The sequence below is a fragment of the Eschscholzia californica genome, unplaced genomic scaffold, assembly GCF_041429995.1.
Source record: "Eschscholzia californica isolate CP2 unplaced genomic scaffold, dmEscCali1.0.p SCAF_5, whole genome shotgun sequence".
In the NCBI taxonomy this organism is placed as follows: Eukaryota; Viridiplantae; Streptophyta; class Magnoliopsida; order Ranunculales; family Papaveraceae; genus Eschscholzia; species Eschscholzia californica.
In genome coordinates this window covers 34,180,964-34,193,474 of record NW_028238472.1, presented here as the reverse complement: position 1 = coordinate 34,193,474, position 12,511 = coordinate 34,180,964, and the positions used below count along the sequence as shown (strand labels likewise).

At 37.3% G+C, this 12,511-nt stretch overlaps 2 protein-coding genes across 2 annotated transcripts; both read left to right on the top strand.

The window, feature by feature from the left end:
• Positions 1-2,292: 2,292 nt before the first annotated feature.
• LOC147538773 (endochitinase-like) lies at positions 2,293-4,296 on the top strand. Its single transcript, XM_086641193.1, has 3 exons — positions 2,293-2,768; positions 2,893-3,055; positions 3,709-4,296. Exons 1-3 carry the CDS (start codon positions 2,309-2,311, stop codon positions 4,103-4,105), a joined length of 1,020 nt encoding a protein of 339 aa, XP_086497319.1. The 5' UTR covers positions 2,293-2,308; the 3' UTR covers positions 4,106-4,296.
• A 3,541-nt stretch (positions 4,297-7,837) lies between these two features.
• Positions 7,838-10,389, top strand: LOC147538772 (uncharacterized). Its single transcript, XM_086643442.1, has 2 exons — positions 7,838-8,188; positions 9,558-10,389. Exons 1-2 carry the CDS (start codon positions 8,179-8,181, stop codon positions 10,373-10,375), a joined length of 828 nt encoding a protein of 275 aa, XP_086499568.1. The 5' UTR covers positions 7,838-8,178; the 3' UTR covers positions 10,376-10,389.
• The last annotated feature ends 2,122 nt before the right edge of the window (positions 10,390-12,511 follow it).

The following is a 12,511-nucleotide window of genomic DNA, read 5'->3' as shown; positions in this document are numbered from 1 at the left end:
TATCAAATTGTGTACGAGGTGGAGAATTGTGAGAGGCAGAGGCGGTTTGGAAATTGGCTATGGCGGTTTGTGCAATTGGAGGCGGTTTAGGATGCTTCAATTTTTGGCGGTTTAGTTTTGGTTTCCAATTCTAAATTGGAATTGGTTTCCAAAATTTGGTTCCCCCACCGGCTTATATTATAATATAAATAGGGGGTCTTGGGTCCAATCTAATCATCATCAACAACAAACACAACTCTTCTTTAGAGAGCTAGAGAGAGAGCAAGAGTGAGAGAAATTTTTCATAGTTTTTTGAGCGGTGTTAAATTTCTCGGTCGTCGAAGATTTAGTATAGAAGGTTATTACTATACGGTACCATCTTGGGACGAACTTGCGGGTTGTGTGAGTCGTCTTCATCTATCCTTCAATAAAGATTTCTTGTTCGCCCGAGGACGTAGGCTTTAAAGCCGAACCTCGTTAAATTCTGTTCGCATATTTGATTTTGACTTAGCTTTTCGATTACTCTTCATAATCGGATCAATTTCTAGGATAGGTTCGATAGCTTCCGTGACTTTTAGTTATAACAGGTTGCCGTCAACAATTGGTAGCCCAAGTGGTTCCAAGGTGTTGACATAAACTCCAGACCTCCCTGGAGGTCCCAGGTTCGAATCCCAGAGAAGGTGGAATCTTTTGTTATTTGAATTGGGGTTATTAGGGTGTAAATAATGTTGTTGGGCTTTAGGCCAGGTCTTGTTGGGCTATAGGCCCGGTTCTGTTAGTGTTTGAGTGGGCGGTTATCGAGCTTATCACATCTATGATGTATCAAGTGCCAAACGTAACGACATACGTAGATCGTAGTCGACTTCCAAAAAAAAAAACATCTGGTTGCCAAAGTGGTTGAAATGTCTATTGACTCAACATCTTGAAATGTCTCAAGGATATTTTGTATATGGGCCAAATGTCTTGGAATGTCAACAAGATATTTTGTCTATGAACCAAATGTCTTAAATGCCTCCAAAATGTTTTGTCCACAAATTCAATGTCTTGAAATATCTATAACGACATTTTGTCTATAGATAAATATCTCGAAATGTCTTAAAATATCTACGAAATATTTTCCATGAATGTCCTTCTAATTCTCTATCCACTACCACCCCTTATTTTTTAAATAACCCTCTTAATACTTTCTTGGCTTTTGTGTAACGGAATCTACAGGAAGACAAGTCGCAAGTGAATCAATCACCCTCCAGGCCAGATCAGTAGATGAAGGGGAAGAGCAGGCTGCCCTCCATGACATTTTGTGGGCTCGAAATTATGGCATCAGGAAGTTACTTCTGGAAGGAGACTCACTCAATGTCTCTAGCTTTTTAAATGGGAACCAAAGCTCGGTGCATTGGACGGGCAAAACATGTTTTAAAAGAGAATAGAAAGCTAGCTGCAACTTTCACTTCTCTTTCTTTTGGTTTTGTCGATCGAAAGTTATATAGCACTCCACATAACCTTGCTATTAACTCTAGGAAATCAGGTTTATGCGTCTGTATATGTTTTCCTAACTGTAGTTCGGATCACCATAACGTGCCTGTAACTCATAATCTCATATTACTTCTATAGAATAGATGTTATGGTTTGCTTAAAAAAAAAAAAGAAATCACATGTGATATATCCTTTGAACTTAATTTTCTCTTATTATTGGATAAGATAGAGTATGTTTACTGTTGTTAATACTTCCTCTCTCCTGATTCACTTTCTCTTTCCACGTTTTTCTCGAAGAGATTAAAAAATAAAACAAGAGTGGACTTTCATCTATATGAAGAACATTTAGAATGGATGGAGATAAGAAGAGAAAACAATTAAAATAAAGAACCCACAGGACCTATTAAAAATGAAAGTCACCTAGCTCGAATAACAATATAAAAATGATAAAACAAGTGAAGAAGATCAGTGGATATCTTAGGAGATGGTCAGATTTCGCCGAAACAATCAAGAGAAGAGCACGAAAGGAAATCCTGCCATCCACCTTAAGTTTCAGCCCAATTTCGGTCTAGACTTTCTGCTCATTAGACATATAATGAACTTCGAAACTTGCGCTTAATTTGTAGGTGCCCATTGCAGTTAACGTGTTACTTGCGCCAATACGTGATCATCTTACCAAATCAATTATAGACTATTACCATATACTAATATATCATTTATCCACTCCCCATTTGTATTTTTATATTATACCACGTTTTTCATATCAACTCATAAATTATCTTTTCTTTCTCAAGTCTCTTTCTAAATAGGTATATATATAGTGGTACTCACCAAGTTGAGTATAACAAGAAGAAAAATGAGGTTTTCCCATCTGTTGTTAATCTTGAGTTTGATCAACTCCTTAGCAGGAGTTTCTCTAGGAGATGGAGAATGTGGACCTGGACATCCTCTTTGTGCAAAGGGTTTCTGTTGTAGTAAATCGGGTTATTGTGGTACTACCTCTGCCTACTGTGGTAAGGATAATTGCCAGAGCCAATGTCCCACCGTTCCATCCCCACCACCACCACCGCCACCAATTACTCCTCCAACACCACCTAGTGGAGGCGACCATTTAACCTCTCTTATTAGTCGATCACGTTTCGAAGAAATATTCAAGCATAGGGGTGATCCTCCTAATTGTGAAGGGAGTTTCTACACTTACGATGCTTTTATTGAGGCCTCAAAATCTTTTACCAAATTTGCTGCCGTTGGGAATACCGAAACCCGTAAGCGAGAGGTTGCAGCATTCTTAGCTCAAACTTCCCATGAAACTACTGGTAAATATAGATTCTTGCATTTAGAGATATTACCTGTGTTCTTGACAGGGCAGTTTATATGTATATTTCTCTACTATAAACAGCAGAGCACAAATCTTACCCTTGATTTTATGTGATGGTACAGGGGGACCAGGCTGGGCTGCTCCTGATGGGCCATATGCATGGGGTTATTGTTTTATCAAGGAACGATTCCCACCAATTATTTACTGCGATCCCAACAGTGAAAAAAGGTGGCCATGTGCCCCCAGTAAAACTTATATTGGCCGAGGACCCATGCAACTTTCCTGGTAAAGAATTTCATGGATCGTTAATGTTAAAAGGCATCAAAATTATGACTTCGTACAATATATAGTGTTTGAAGTGGTCCCTTGCTCTTAGGAACCTGTCTGTGAAACCACCACCCTTTGACTTGGTTCACAAACAAGGCTTGAGTTCTGGTTAGCCGTAGCTAACCTTAGAAACAAAATATATAGATGAATAATGAATAGTGATTATAAATTAGGTACCCCTCACTCTATATTGCTCTATCATTCTCAGGGAGAGGAGAAAAATATGAGAAAAATGAAGTAGACTAACACAGTAGAGTGTTAGGATAATCCCACATTGGTTGTGGAAGGGGCATGCCTTCACTTAAATAAGTATTAAGAAAAACCTCGCCTTTTCAGCTTTTGAGGTACGAGATACCCACAAAATACTAATTATCCTCATGGAGAAATTGAGGGAAACACCCTCCCTAGCATGTTCTTCCTCTCCCTCTCTCTCGGTCAGATCTTCTCTGTCGACGTCCCATTTTCATCACCTTCTTCTTATCTCTTTTTTATCACAAATTTGAAAGTTGTCAAACTAAGGTTGTTATGGTTGTGAAAATGAATTATTGGGTGGGTTTTTCTTGTCATGTAAGAACCAGGGTCCTCTTATACCTGCCCTTGATTTCTTTCAGGAACTTCAACTATGGACAAGCTGGAGAAGCCTTAAAGTTAAATCTCCTCAAAAACCCAGATTTGGTAACCCAAGACCCAGTCATTTCCTTCAAAACAGCATTCTGGTTCTGGATGACTCCTCAATCCCCAAAACCATCTTGCCATGATGTAGTGACCGGACAATGGACTCCATCGGCTGCTGACATTAGTGCCGGACGAAAATCAGGTTACGGAGTCATTACCAACATAATCAATGGAGGGATGGAATGCAACAAAGGCGAAAATGATGCTGGCAAGGATAGGATTGGGTTCTACTTGAGATACTGTAAAATATTTGATATTACCCCTGGTCCTAACCTTGACTGTTATCACCAAAGGGATTTCAATTTAGGTCTCAAATATGTTGCATCATATTAGAAATGTAAACTTCAAACTCTTCTCATGCTTCTAGTAGCTGGTCTAGTCGAACCTGCTTATAAATAAGAGAAGGTGAAATAAAGTAGTATTTGGAGATGTATGTTTTTATTTTATTTTTTATGTTTCTTCTAGCTTGTTTCTTCTAGCTTGTTTCTTCTTTTATTGAGATTAAATATAGCTAGATTTGTATATTTGTGTTTGGCCTATCTCACCTCCTGAGTATTTTTCAACAAAGGGGAGCTCATTCACGGTCAGCTGCTGCTCGCTTATAACAAGCAAGCCATAACCAGTTTCTTGCTTGACCCCATATCTTTCTGAAAATGTTAGTTTGACCCCTATATTGGTTATATTAACTATTGTTCGACACTTCTATAGTTCTACTTCAATGTTTGACATGCTAGGTCAACCACGTGCAACTTTTCGTGTTGATGTATTGTTCGACACTTCTATAGTTCTATTTTCTTTACCAGACTACCATGTGAACTACATCTCTTTGATTAGGCAATTCTCTTGATATTAATAAGATTTGAGTGTGAAAGAAAATAGTACACTGAACATATATGCCTCCTAACAGATTGATGGGTCGCACGCTGACATACACGTTTCGGGCTTGTGTGTTAGTAACTCAAAATCGATGGCTTAATGAGATTTCGCTCCGCTCATTTAATTATGTGGTTAATGAGATTTGTGAATAGGTAGCTCTTGTTTGGTGAAGAATCAATGGAATAGCTTATGCCATCAGAAAATATCCAGGTGAAATACATGAAGGAAATATTAACTTATAAGCTTCCTTTATCTTTCTTTGTATTCAACCTATATTGTTGGTAAAGGGTAATTACGAAGTGTAGACGACCAGCAGATGGCGATGGTTGGCCGGACCTCCAGTAGGTGGACATTCCCTTCTCAAGCAACTACACCTAATTAGATTTCCCCATTGGCAATTACAAGGTTCCATCTTGAGCTTCTTTCTTCGACCCTTGTCAGACGAGCACAATCTGCCCTTAATTTTTCTTCTTGGGCTCAAGACTCTTTAGGTTATTGAATGGTAGTGAACAATGCTGCTACTTGCTAGCATAGAGGGACTGACCTGCCAAAAAAAATCGCTCCCTGCTACTTAGGAAAATTATTTTCTCCTGTAAAGAACATATTACACTCTTATCAGGTAAACGGGAGATGTAAAATTAACTATCTTTTTATGGTTAATTACCACGCGTTACAACCTTTATATGTATATATTATCTGAAGGCTTTGGCTGATAAGTTTATGGAAGTAATTAATTAGAAAATGATCGAAATTGCGGATGTTAGAATCACGCGAAATGCGGATAGTTGATGTGAGACGGTGCCATAATCAAAGGCAAAACCAGAATTTTTACTAGGTGGTGACAGAGTGATGAAAGAAAATTACTGTGAGATGTTTAAACCAACACACCTAATGATTTATCAACTTGGAGTAAACAAAATTGAAAAAGATTGAGTGTGGGTTATTCATTCAGAACTTTTATTAGAAATTTAGAGTTTTTAAGAATTCTAAAGTTTACCGTTAATTTTAGGCCGCGGCTTTGCTTTGGGGAATAAAAGAAAATCTCCGGAGAATAAAGTTTTAGTCGATTAATATCTGATTTTTAGTCCAAAAATTGATTTAGTCAGACATTGATCCCTAATCTTCATCTTCTTTCTCCCCTCTCTTAGTTTTTTTTTCTCTCCCTAGTTCTCTTAGTTTACTATCTAAACCATGATCATATCTATGATGTTGGTTTCTCTTAGTTTTTTTTCTCTCTCTTAGTTTTTTTTCTCTAGTTCTCTCTTAGTTTTTTTCTCTCTCTAGTTCTCTTAGGGTTACCTATGCTACTTTCTCTAAACCATGATCATATCTTTGATGTCGGACTTCTTCGGCTAACTTAGATGTGAAGTTTTCATTAAAAAGATTTAGGGATTTTTTTTTTCTCTCTTTAGAAAGTTGGACCAAGTTATAAAGAAGAAAGTTAGGGATAAAGGATGATGGGAATTATAATGAAGTATAATTGTAAAAAAGAGAATGTAACATTTAGTGAAAGAAAAGAAGAGAGGAGAGAAAATAGGTGGCAATGGTGGTGGTGGGAAATTGTGGTGGTGAAGGTGATAGAGAAGATGAAGATTAGGAGGTAATATTTGATCGAGTAAATTTTTGGACTAAAATAAATATTCCTCTGAGAATGAACAAAAAGCATGAATTCCCTAGAGAATTTATTCCCCGGAGATTATTCTTTATTCCTTAAAGCCGCGGCCTAATTTTAAGAACTTTGAAATTCATAATTATTGGTTCAGAATTTTATTAAAAGCTTTAAAATTCAGCGTTATTGTTTAGGATTTTGTAAGAACCTTTAAGTGACGTATTATTCTTTGTTTTTTAATCATAAATCTAGAATTTTTAGCCTAAAATCGAACCCATAAATTTTTGAGAATTTTTAAAGATTATTTTACTCCCAATTTTGCCCGTTTGAAAGTCTCACCTGTTTAGATGGAACTCAGAAATTCTAAAATATGTGTACTAAGGTGTATATAACAAATTCTTGAGGTTAGAAGAAACTATTTAACGCTCTCTTTCTGTCACGTCCTTCTCCCACTCTCAAGAAAAAAAGTTGCAGTTGAAGAATCCAATTTAAAACTCCAAAATTTCTTTATCTATATCCATTATTCTCTCTCCAAAATCGAGTTCAACTCCCGATTTGTACCACCCACACCTATTCACCAACACTTAATATTTGCTTTTTTCAACTCTAACATGGTGCGTTTTGTTCGAGCACAAAATTTTTGTTCCTTTGTTGGTTTATTTGTTGAAAAAGAGTCAGTCTCACATAAAAGAGGGATAAAGTTGATACCACAGAGGAAAAGTTATAAAAGCAAGCTCCAAAGAAACATTTTCTCAGAACTTCAAGTATGGATCAACTAAACCCTGTAAAGAAAAAATTGGTTACAACTCAAAGTAAAATACTTTGTTTGTTTATATTAGGGTAATATTCTTACTAATTATAACAATGTGGGTGGTATCTTTATTAATTAAATAACCCGTTTTCTAACTAGTTAGTGTGGTCGTGGCGAGTTAGGAATGACCCGGATCGTGGCAGGTCGTGCTTTCGTTCCTAACGGGGCATGGTTGACGTGTTTGAGACTTTAAATCTCAGACCCTCCACGATCCAGTTAACCGTGACAGGTCGTGTCGTGTTGCCTTATAAACGAGTGATGTCAGTCTGTTTTTGACGACATTTCTGTTGGCCACCATTACATGATATATTCATGCCCTATAATGTAATGACTCTTGGAGTCTAACGTAAAGTGACAAATAATAATAAAAAAAAAGAAATAAAATAAAAATAAAATAACCTCTCTCTCTCTCATAACTTTCTCTCTCTCTATCTCGTAACTTCCTCTCTCTCTCTGAGTTCGTGATCTTCAAGTTTTTCTGGCAAAGGGGGGATCCCTATGCCGGGATTTCCTCTTTATTTGTATATTATCTATTAGATCTAATATTATCATGTTGGAGTAGAACAAAGAGATAGAGACGAGGATGGTGGTATAGGTAACGGTTCCCCTGACGTTGATCGATCATCTCTTTCTCCTTGACAAGAGAAACCAATCCTCCATGTGGCTAACTATAGATAGGAAGTTTTCAGTAAGGAGTGTGAGAGAGACGGTTGTGGTGCGATCAAGCGTGATTTTGTCGGCCTTCATCACTTACCCCGACTAGTTTCTGTTGGAAGAAATTCCAATATATGTGGGCTCACATATGTATAGACATTTGTATGGCTATCTCAGTAAATTGTCAAGTCGTAAAGTGGTCTAATATGGATTGACTTGATCAGTAGGTATCAAAGTGTCATGGAATAAACGTGTAGAGACCATTAAGTGATTTCTAATTTGATGAGGGGCCAAATTAGAAATAAAAGTCTATAAATAGGGGTTATGGTCCCCATTTGGGCTTCTTCCCTAATCTCTACAAGTTTGGTTAAAGTGTGAAATCCCTTCATCACAAGAGAGGTTCTAAAGGAAGAAGAACTAAGTGGAAGATCAACCCTACCCAACCATCTTCAAGCTATGGATCAAGGTACGCTTCCGTGATTAAGTTTCATCTCTATGAATCTTTTGGAGTTTATGTAAGTATGCTTGTTCATGTTATTTGATTTCATCATAATCATCTTATAACATGATTAGTTTAAGCATGTAAGGTTAAATATATTTACTAACAATTGGTATCTAGAGCCACTCCAATTTTAAGGTTCATTGAGAGATTTAGGAGTTTATGGTATTTGATTTATCTTATGAACATATAACAAGGTTTTGTTATGTATAAAAATTAAGGTTATCATGATCTTCCATGAAAATTAAGTTCGGATAGTTTGTAGATAGGTTATCTTGACATATAAATATGTATAGCATGTGATTTGGTTCCATTTCAATGTTTAAGGATCAAAGTTTTTTTTATAAAATTAAGACATATTGATCTTACATATTCGGATTGAAAGTTTTATAGATTCGGCGAAATCACATTTTAATACAATTTTGATATTGGTTTAAACAAATTATATGTCAAAATTTGGGATAAATTTTTTTTTTTATATAGTTCCTATATATTTAAAAAAAAAAAAAAAAAAGGGTTGGCATTCATTCCCCACTTAAAGTGGGGAATGAAACCGGGGTGCGTTACCCAACCCCACTTTAATGTGGGGTTACTATAACAGTAACATCCCCACATTAAAGTGGGGATAAGTAGTGCCCATGGAACGTGGGCAGTCCAACGGACCGAGTCAGACAGATCTGATTCGGACCGAGTCAGACAGATCTGATTCAGATCTGACTCGGACCGAGTCAGACAGATCTGACTCAGATCTGAATCGGGCCGAGTCAGGTGTCATGTCAGTGTGTTAGACCGGTCTGAGTCAGACCGATCTGACTGGGTCAATTGCAGACCAAATTAAAAGTTGTTTTTGAACATTTATTTTGTAAAATTTAAACAACTAATAACTGATATATCCCTCAAACAATATCCGACATTCGATAGAATTAATTGAAGTAAAATGTCGCCAAAGTGACCTCTTTTATGTAGATTAGTTCAATGACAATGTTGGAGTAGGTCGTGTGTATGTAAATTCATGCGGGTATTAAGTCGACCCAAAGGTAGTTTAATATTTGGCCGAACTACATATACACCTGCGGTGATAAATGTGAGATGATTGTAAGGTGTCCATGTGAATAATGAGTTGGTCCAAAGATAGACTTATTGTTTGACAGGATTTATCGTCTATGTTTGATTACTGCAACAGAGATACCACTTACAAATTAGTATTACTGTCCAAAGACTTGATGCTAATGTTGTGCTCGGTATTCTGCTATGTATCTAGTTATTGTTTAAATTTTAAATCTCACTTTAGTTAGGATGTGAACATGTAAATTTATTATGTCTATTCTCTGTGTAGTTGCTGCAAATATACCAATGAATGCTAACAACATTCCCATTCTCAATGGGAACAACTTTAAGGACTGGAAAGAGAGCGTTCTGATCGTTCTGGGCTGCATGGATCTGGATCTTGCACTTAGGGTGGAGCAACCTGCCCCTCTTACGGATGATAGTTCTCCTGATGAAAGGAGACACTATGAGAGGTGGGATCGCTCCAATCGCATGAGTCTCATGATCATTAAGCGTGGCATTCCAGAAGCTTTTCGAGGCGCAATCTCTGCTGAGGTAACTAAGGCCATTGATTTCCTTGCCGAAATCGAAAAAAGGTATGAAAAGAACGATGAGGCAGAAACAGGAACGCTTTTGGCGAACCTGACTTCTATGAGGTATAAAGGCAAGGGAAACATAAGGGAGTACATCATGAAGATGTCTCATATTGCTTCCAAACTTAAGGCACTGAAGCTCGAGCTATCTGAGGACTTACTCGTGCATTTGGTAATGAATTATCTTCCTGCACAATTTGGTCAATTTAAGGTCAGTTACAACTGTCTGAAGGAGAAGTGGACTCTTAATGAGCTCATTTCAAACTGTGTGCAAGAAGAGGAAAGAGTGAAGCATGAGAACTCTGAAAGTGCTCATTTGACCAGTACCTCAAAAGGGAAGGGCAAGAAAAGGAATAAGGATAATGAAGCTGCTAAGGGTCCAGAGCAAAAGAAGCCTAAGGAAGAAAACGGTTGTTTCTTTTGCGGAAAACCTGGGCACATGAAGAAAGAATGTACCGAGTATGCTACTTGGCGTGCCAAGAAGGGGTTGTCTGAGCTACCGAAAGCCATTTGATGGTGAAAGATACATCTATGTGGGAGACAGGCAGGCAGTAGAGGTCGAGGCAACGGGCCATTTCAGGATATTATTAGGAACTGGTTTTTATTTGGATTTGAAAGACACTTTTATTGTACCGTCATTCAGACGAAATTTGGTTTCAGTTTCTGTTTTGGACAAATTTGGTTATCATTGTTCATTTGGAAACAATCAGTTTAGTCTTTCTTTAAATTCAAATAAGTGTGGTACTGGTTCCCTAAGTGCTTATGATAAGCTATACATCCTTAAAGACAGCAGCTTAAATCCTTAATAGAGTACCATCTAAAGCAGTTGCTAAAGCCAAGTCTAGCATCTACTTATTTGGGGATGTCCATCTGAGGCAAGGCTTTATAGGCCGAACGAAAAGAATTTGGACTCCAAAACAATAAGAAGCTACTTTATTGGATACTCGGAGCGATCTAGGGGCTACAAATTTTATGATCCCACAAGAAAGTCTATTTTTGAGACGGAAACTGCAGTATTTTTTGAGGATGTTGAGTTTGGGGGGAGATATAAGGTCAGAGATATTGTCTTTGAGGAGGAATCGGTTGTGATCCCTACTACTACTTCTGACAATGTACCAATCTTAATGCGTACGATTGTCGAAGAAGGAGATTTGGAACCCTTAGAAGACAATGTTGAACAACTCCCCACTCCAGTTCAGGAAGTTGTTCCTGAAGAACAAACTCAACAACCTCAAGAGGAAGTGCCATTAAGGAGATCCAACAGAGAGAGGAGAAGTGCCATTTCGGATGATTACGTAGTATATCTCCAAGAACATGAGGACACTGGTGGATTGACAGAAGATGATCCAATCAACTTTCGTCAAGCCATGCAGGATTCTAACTCTGAAAAATGGATCAACGCCATGAATGAAGAATACAAATCAATGCAAGACAATCAAGTTTGGGATCTTGTCCCATTACCTGAAGGTAAGAAACCCATTGGTTACAAATGGATTTTTAAAACCAAAAGGGATTCAAAAGGTAATGTGGAGAGATATAAGGCTCGTCTTGTAGCTAAAGGCTTCACTCAAAAGGAAGACGTAGATTATAAAGAGACTTTCTCTCCGGTTTCTTTGAAAGACTCTTTTAGACTAATTATGGCACTTGCAACACATTTTGATCTTGAGCTACATCAAATGGATGTCAAAACGGCGTTTCTCAATGGAGACATTGATGAAACAATATATGGTTTGCAAATTAAAGAAATCCATCTATGGGCTCAAGCTGGCTTCCCGTCAGTGGTACTACAAATTTCAACAAGTTGTAGTCTCATTTGGTTTTGAGGATTGTGTGTATCACAAGTGCAGTGGGAGTAACTTGGTATTCCTGGTTTTATATGTCGAAACCAGGAGACCCCCCAGTCGCTAAAGGAGACAAATTTAGTCTAAACCAGTGCCCTCAAACTAATCTGGAAATTAAAGAAATGCAACAGATTCCTTATGCTTCAACAGTTGGGACTCTGATGTATGCTCAAGTTTGTACACGTTCAGATATAGCATTCATTGTCGTTATGTTAGGCAAATATGTAAGTAATCTTGGAATGGATCACTGGAAAAGCAGTCAAAAGGGTTTTCAGATACTAACAGAGAAATAAAGATTATATGCTCACATACAAGAAGTCGGATCCTCTGGGAGATCATAAAGCATTTGATTCCGACTATAGTGGATGCAAATAATTACAAAATCAGTATAAGGCTACATTCGTCTATTTACTGAAAGAGCTATGTTAGGAAGAGTGTTAATTAAACACTCATAGCTTCTTTTGGATCATGTAATAGAAACTTGTAGCAGTTTTAAGACATCCAATTTTGGATTAGGATTGCAGTATTTTGTCACTAAAAATGTCATTCTAAGGGTATTAAAATATCATTAAAGTCATATTGTGACAATTATTTTGCATCTGTTTCATATTAACAACAATGAGAACTAAAATTTAAAGTTCTCGGTTGTGAATAAAAGAAAATAGAGTGGGTTTCTTATAGAGCATATTAAGACAAACTCCATTATTGCGGAACCGCTAACTAAGGGATTGACACCGAAGGTGTTTAATGAGAACATTGTTCTCATTGGTGTTATATCACTATATGGTAATAAGGTTTAGACATTGCTC

Coding starts and splice junctions, on each gene's coding strand:
- LOC147538773 (XM_086641193.1), top strand. CDS start 2,309: ATGAGGTTTTCCCATCTGTTGTTAATCTTGAGTTTGATCAACTCCTTA. Junction 2,769..2,892: donor AACTTCCCATGAAACTACTG/GTAAATATAGAT, acceptor GTGATGGTACAG/GGGGACCAGGCTGGGCTGCT. Junction 3,056..3,708: donor GGACCCATGCAACTTTCCTG/GTAAAGAATTTC, acceptor GATTTCTTTCAG/GAACTTCAACTATGGACAAG.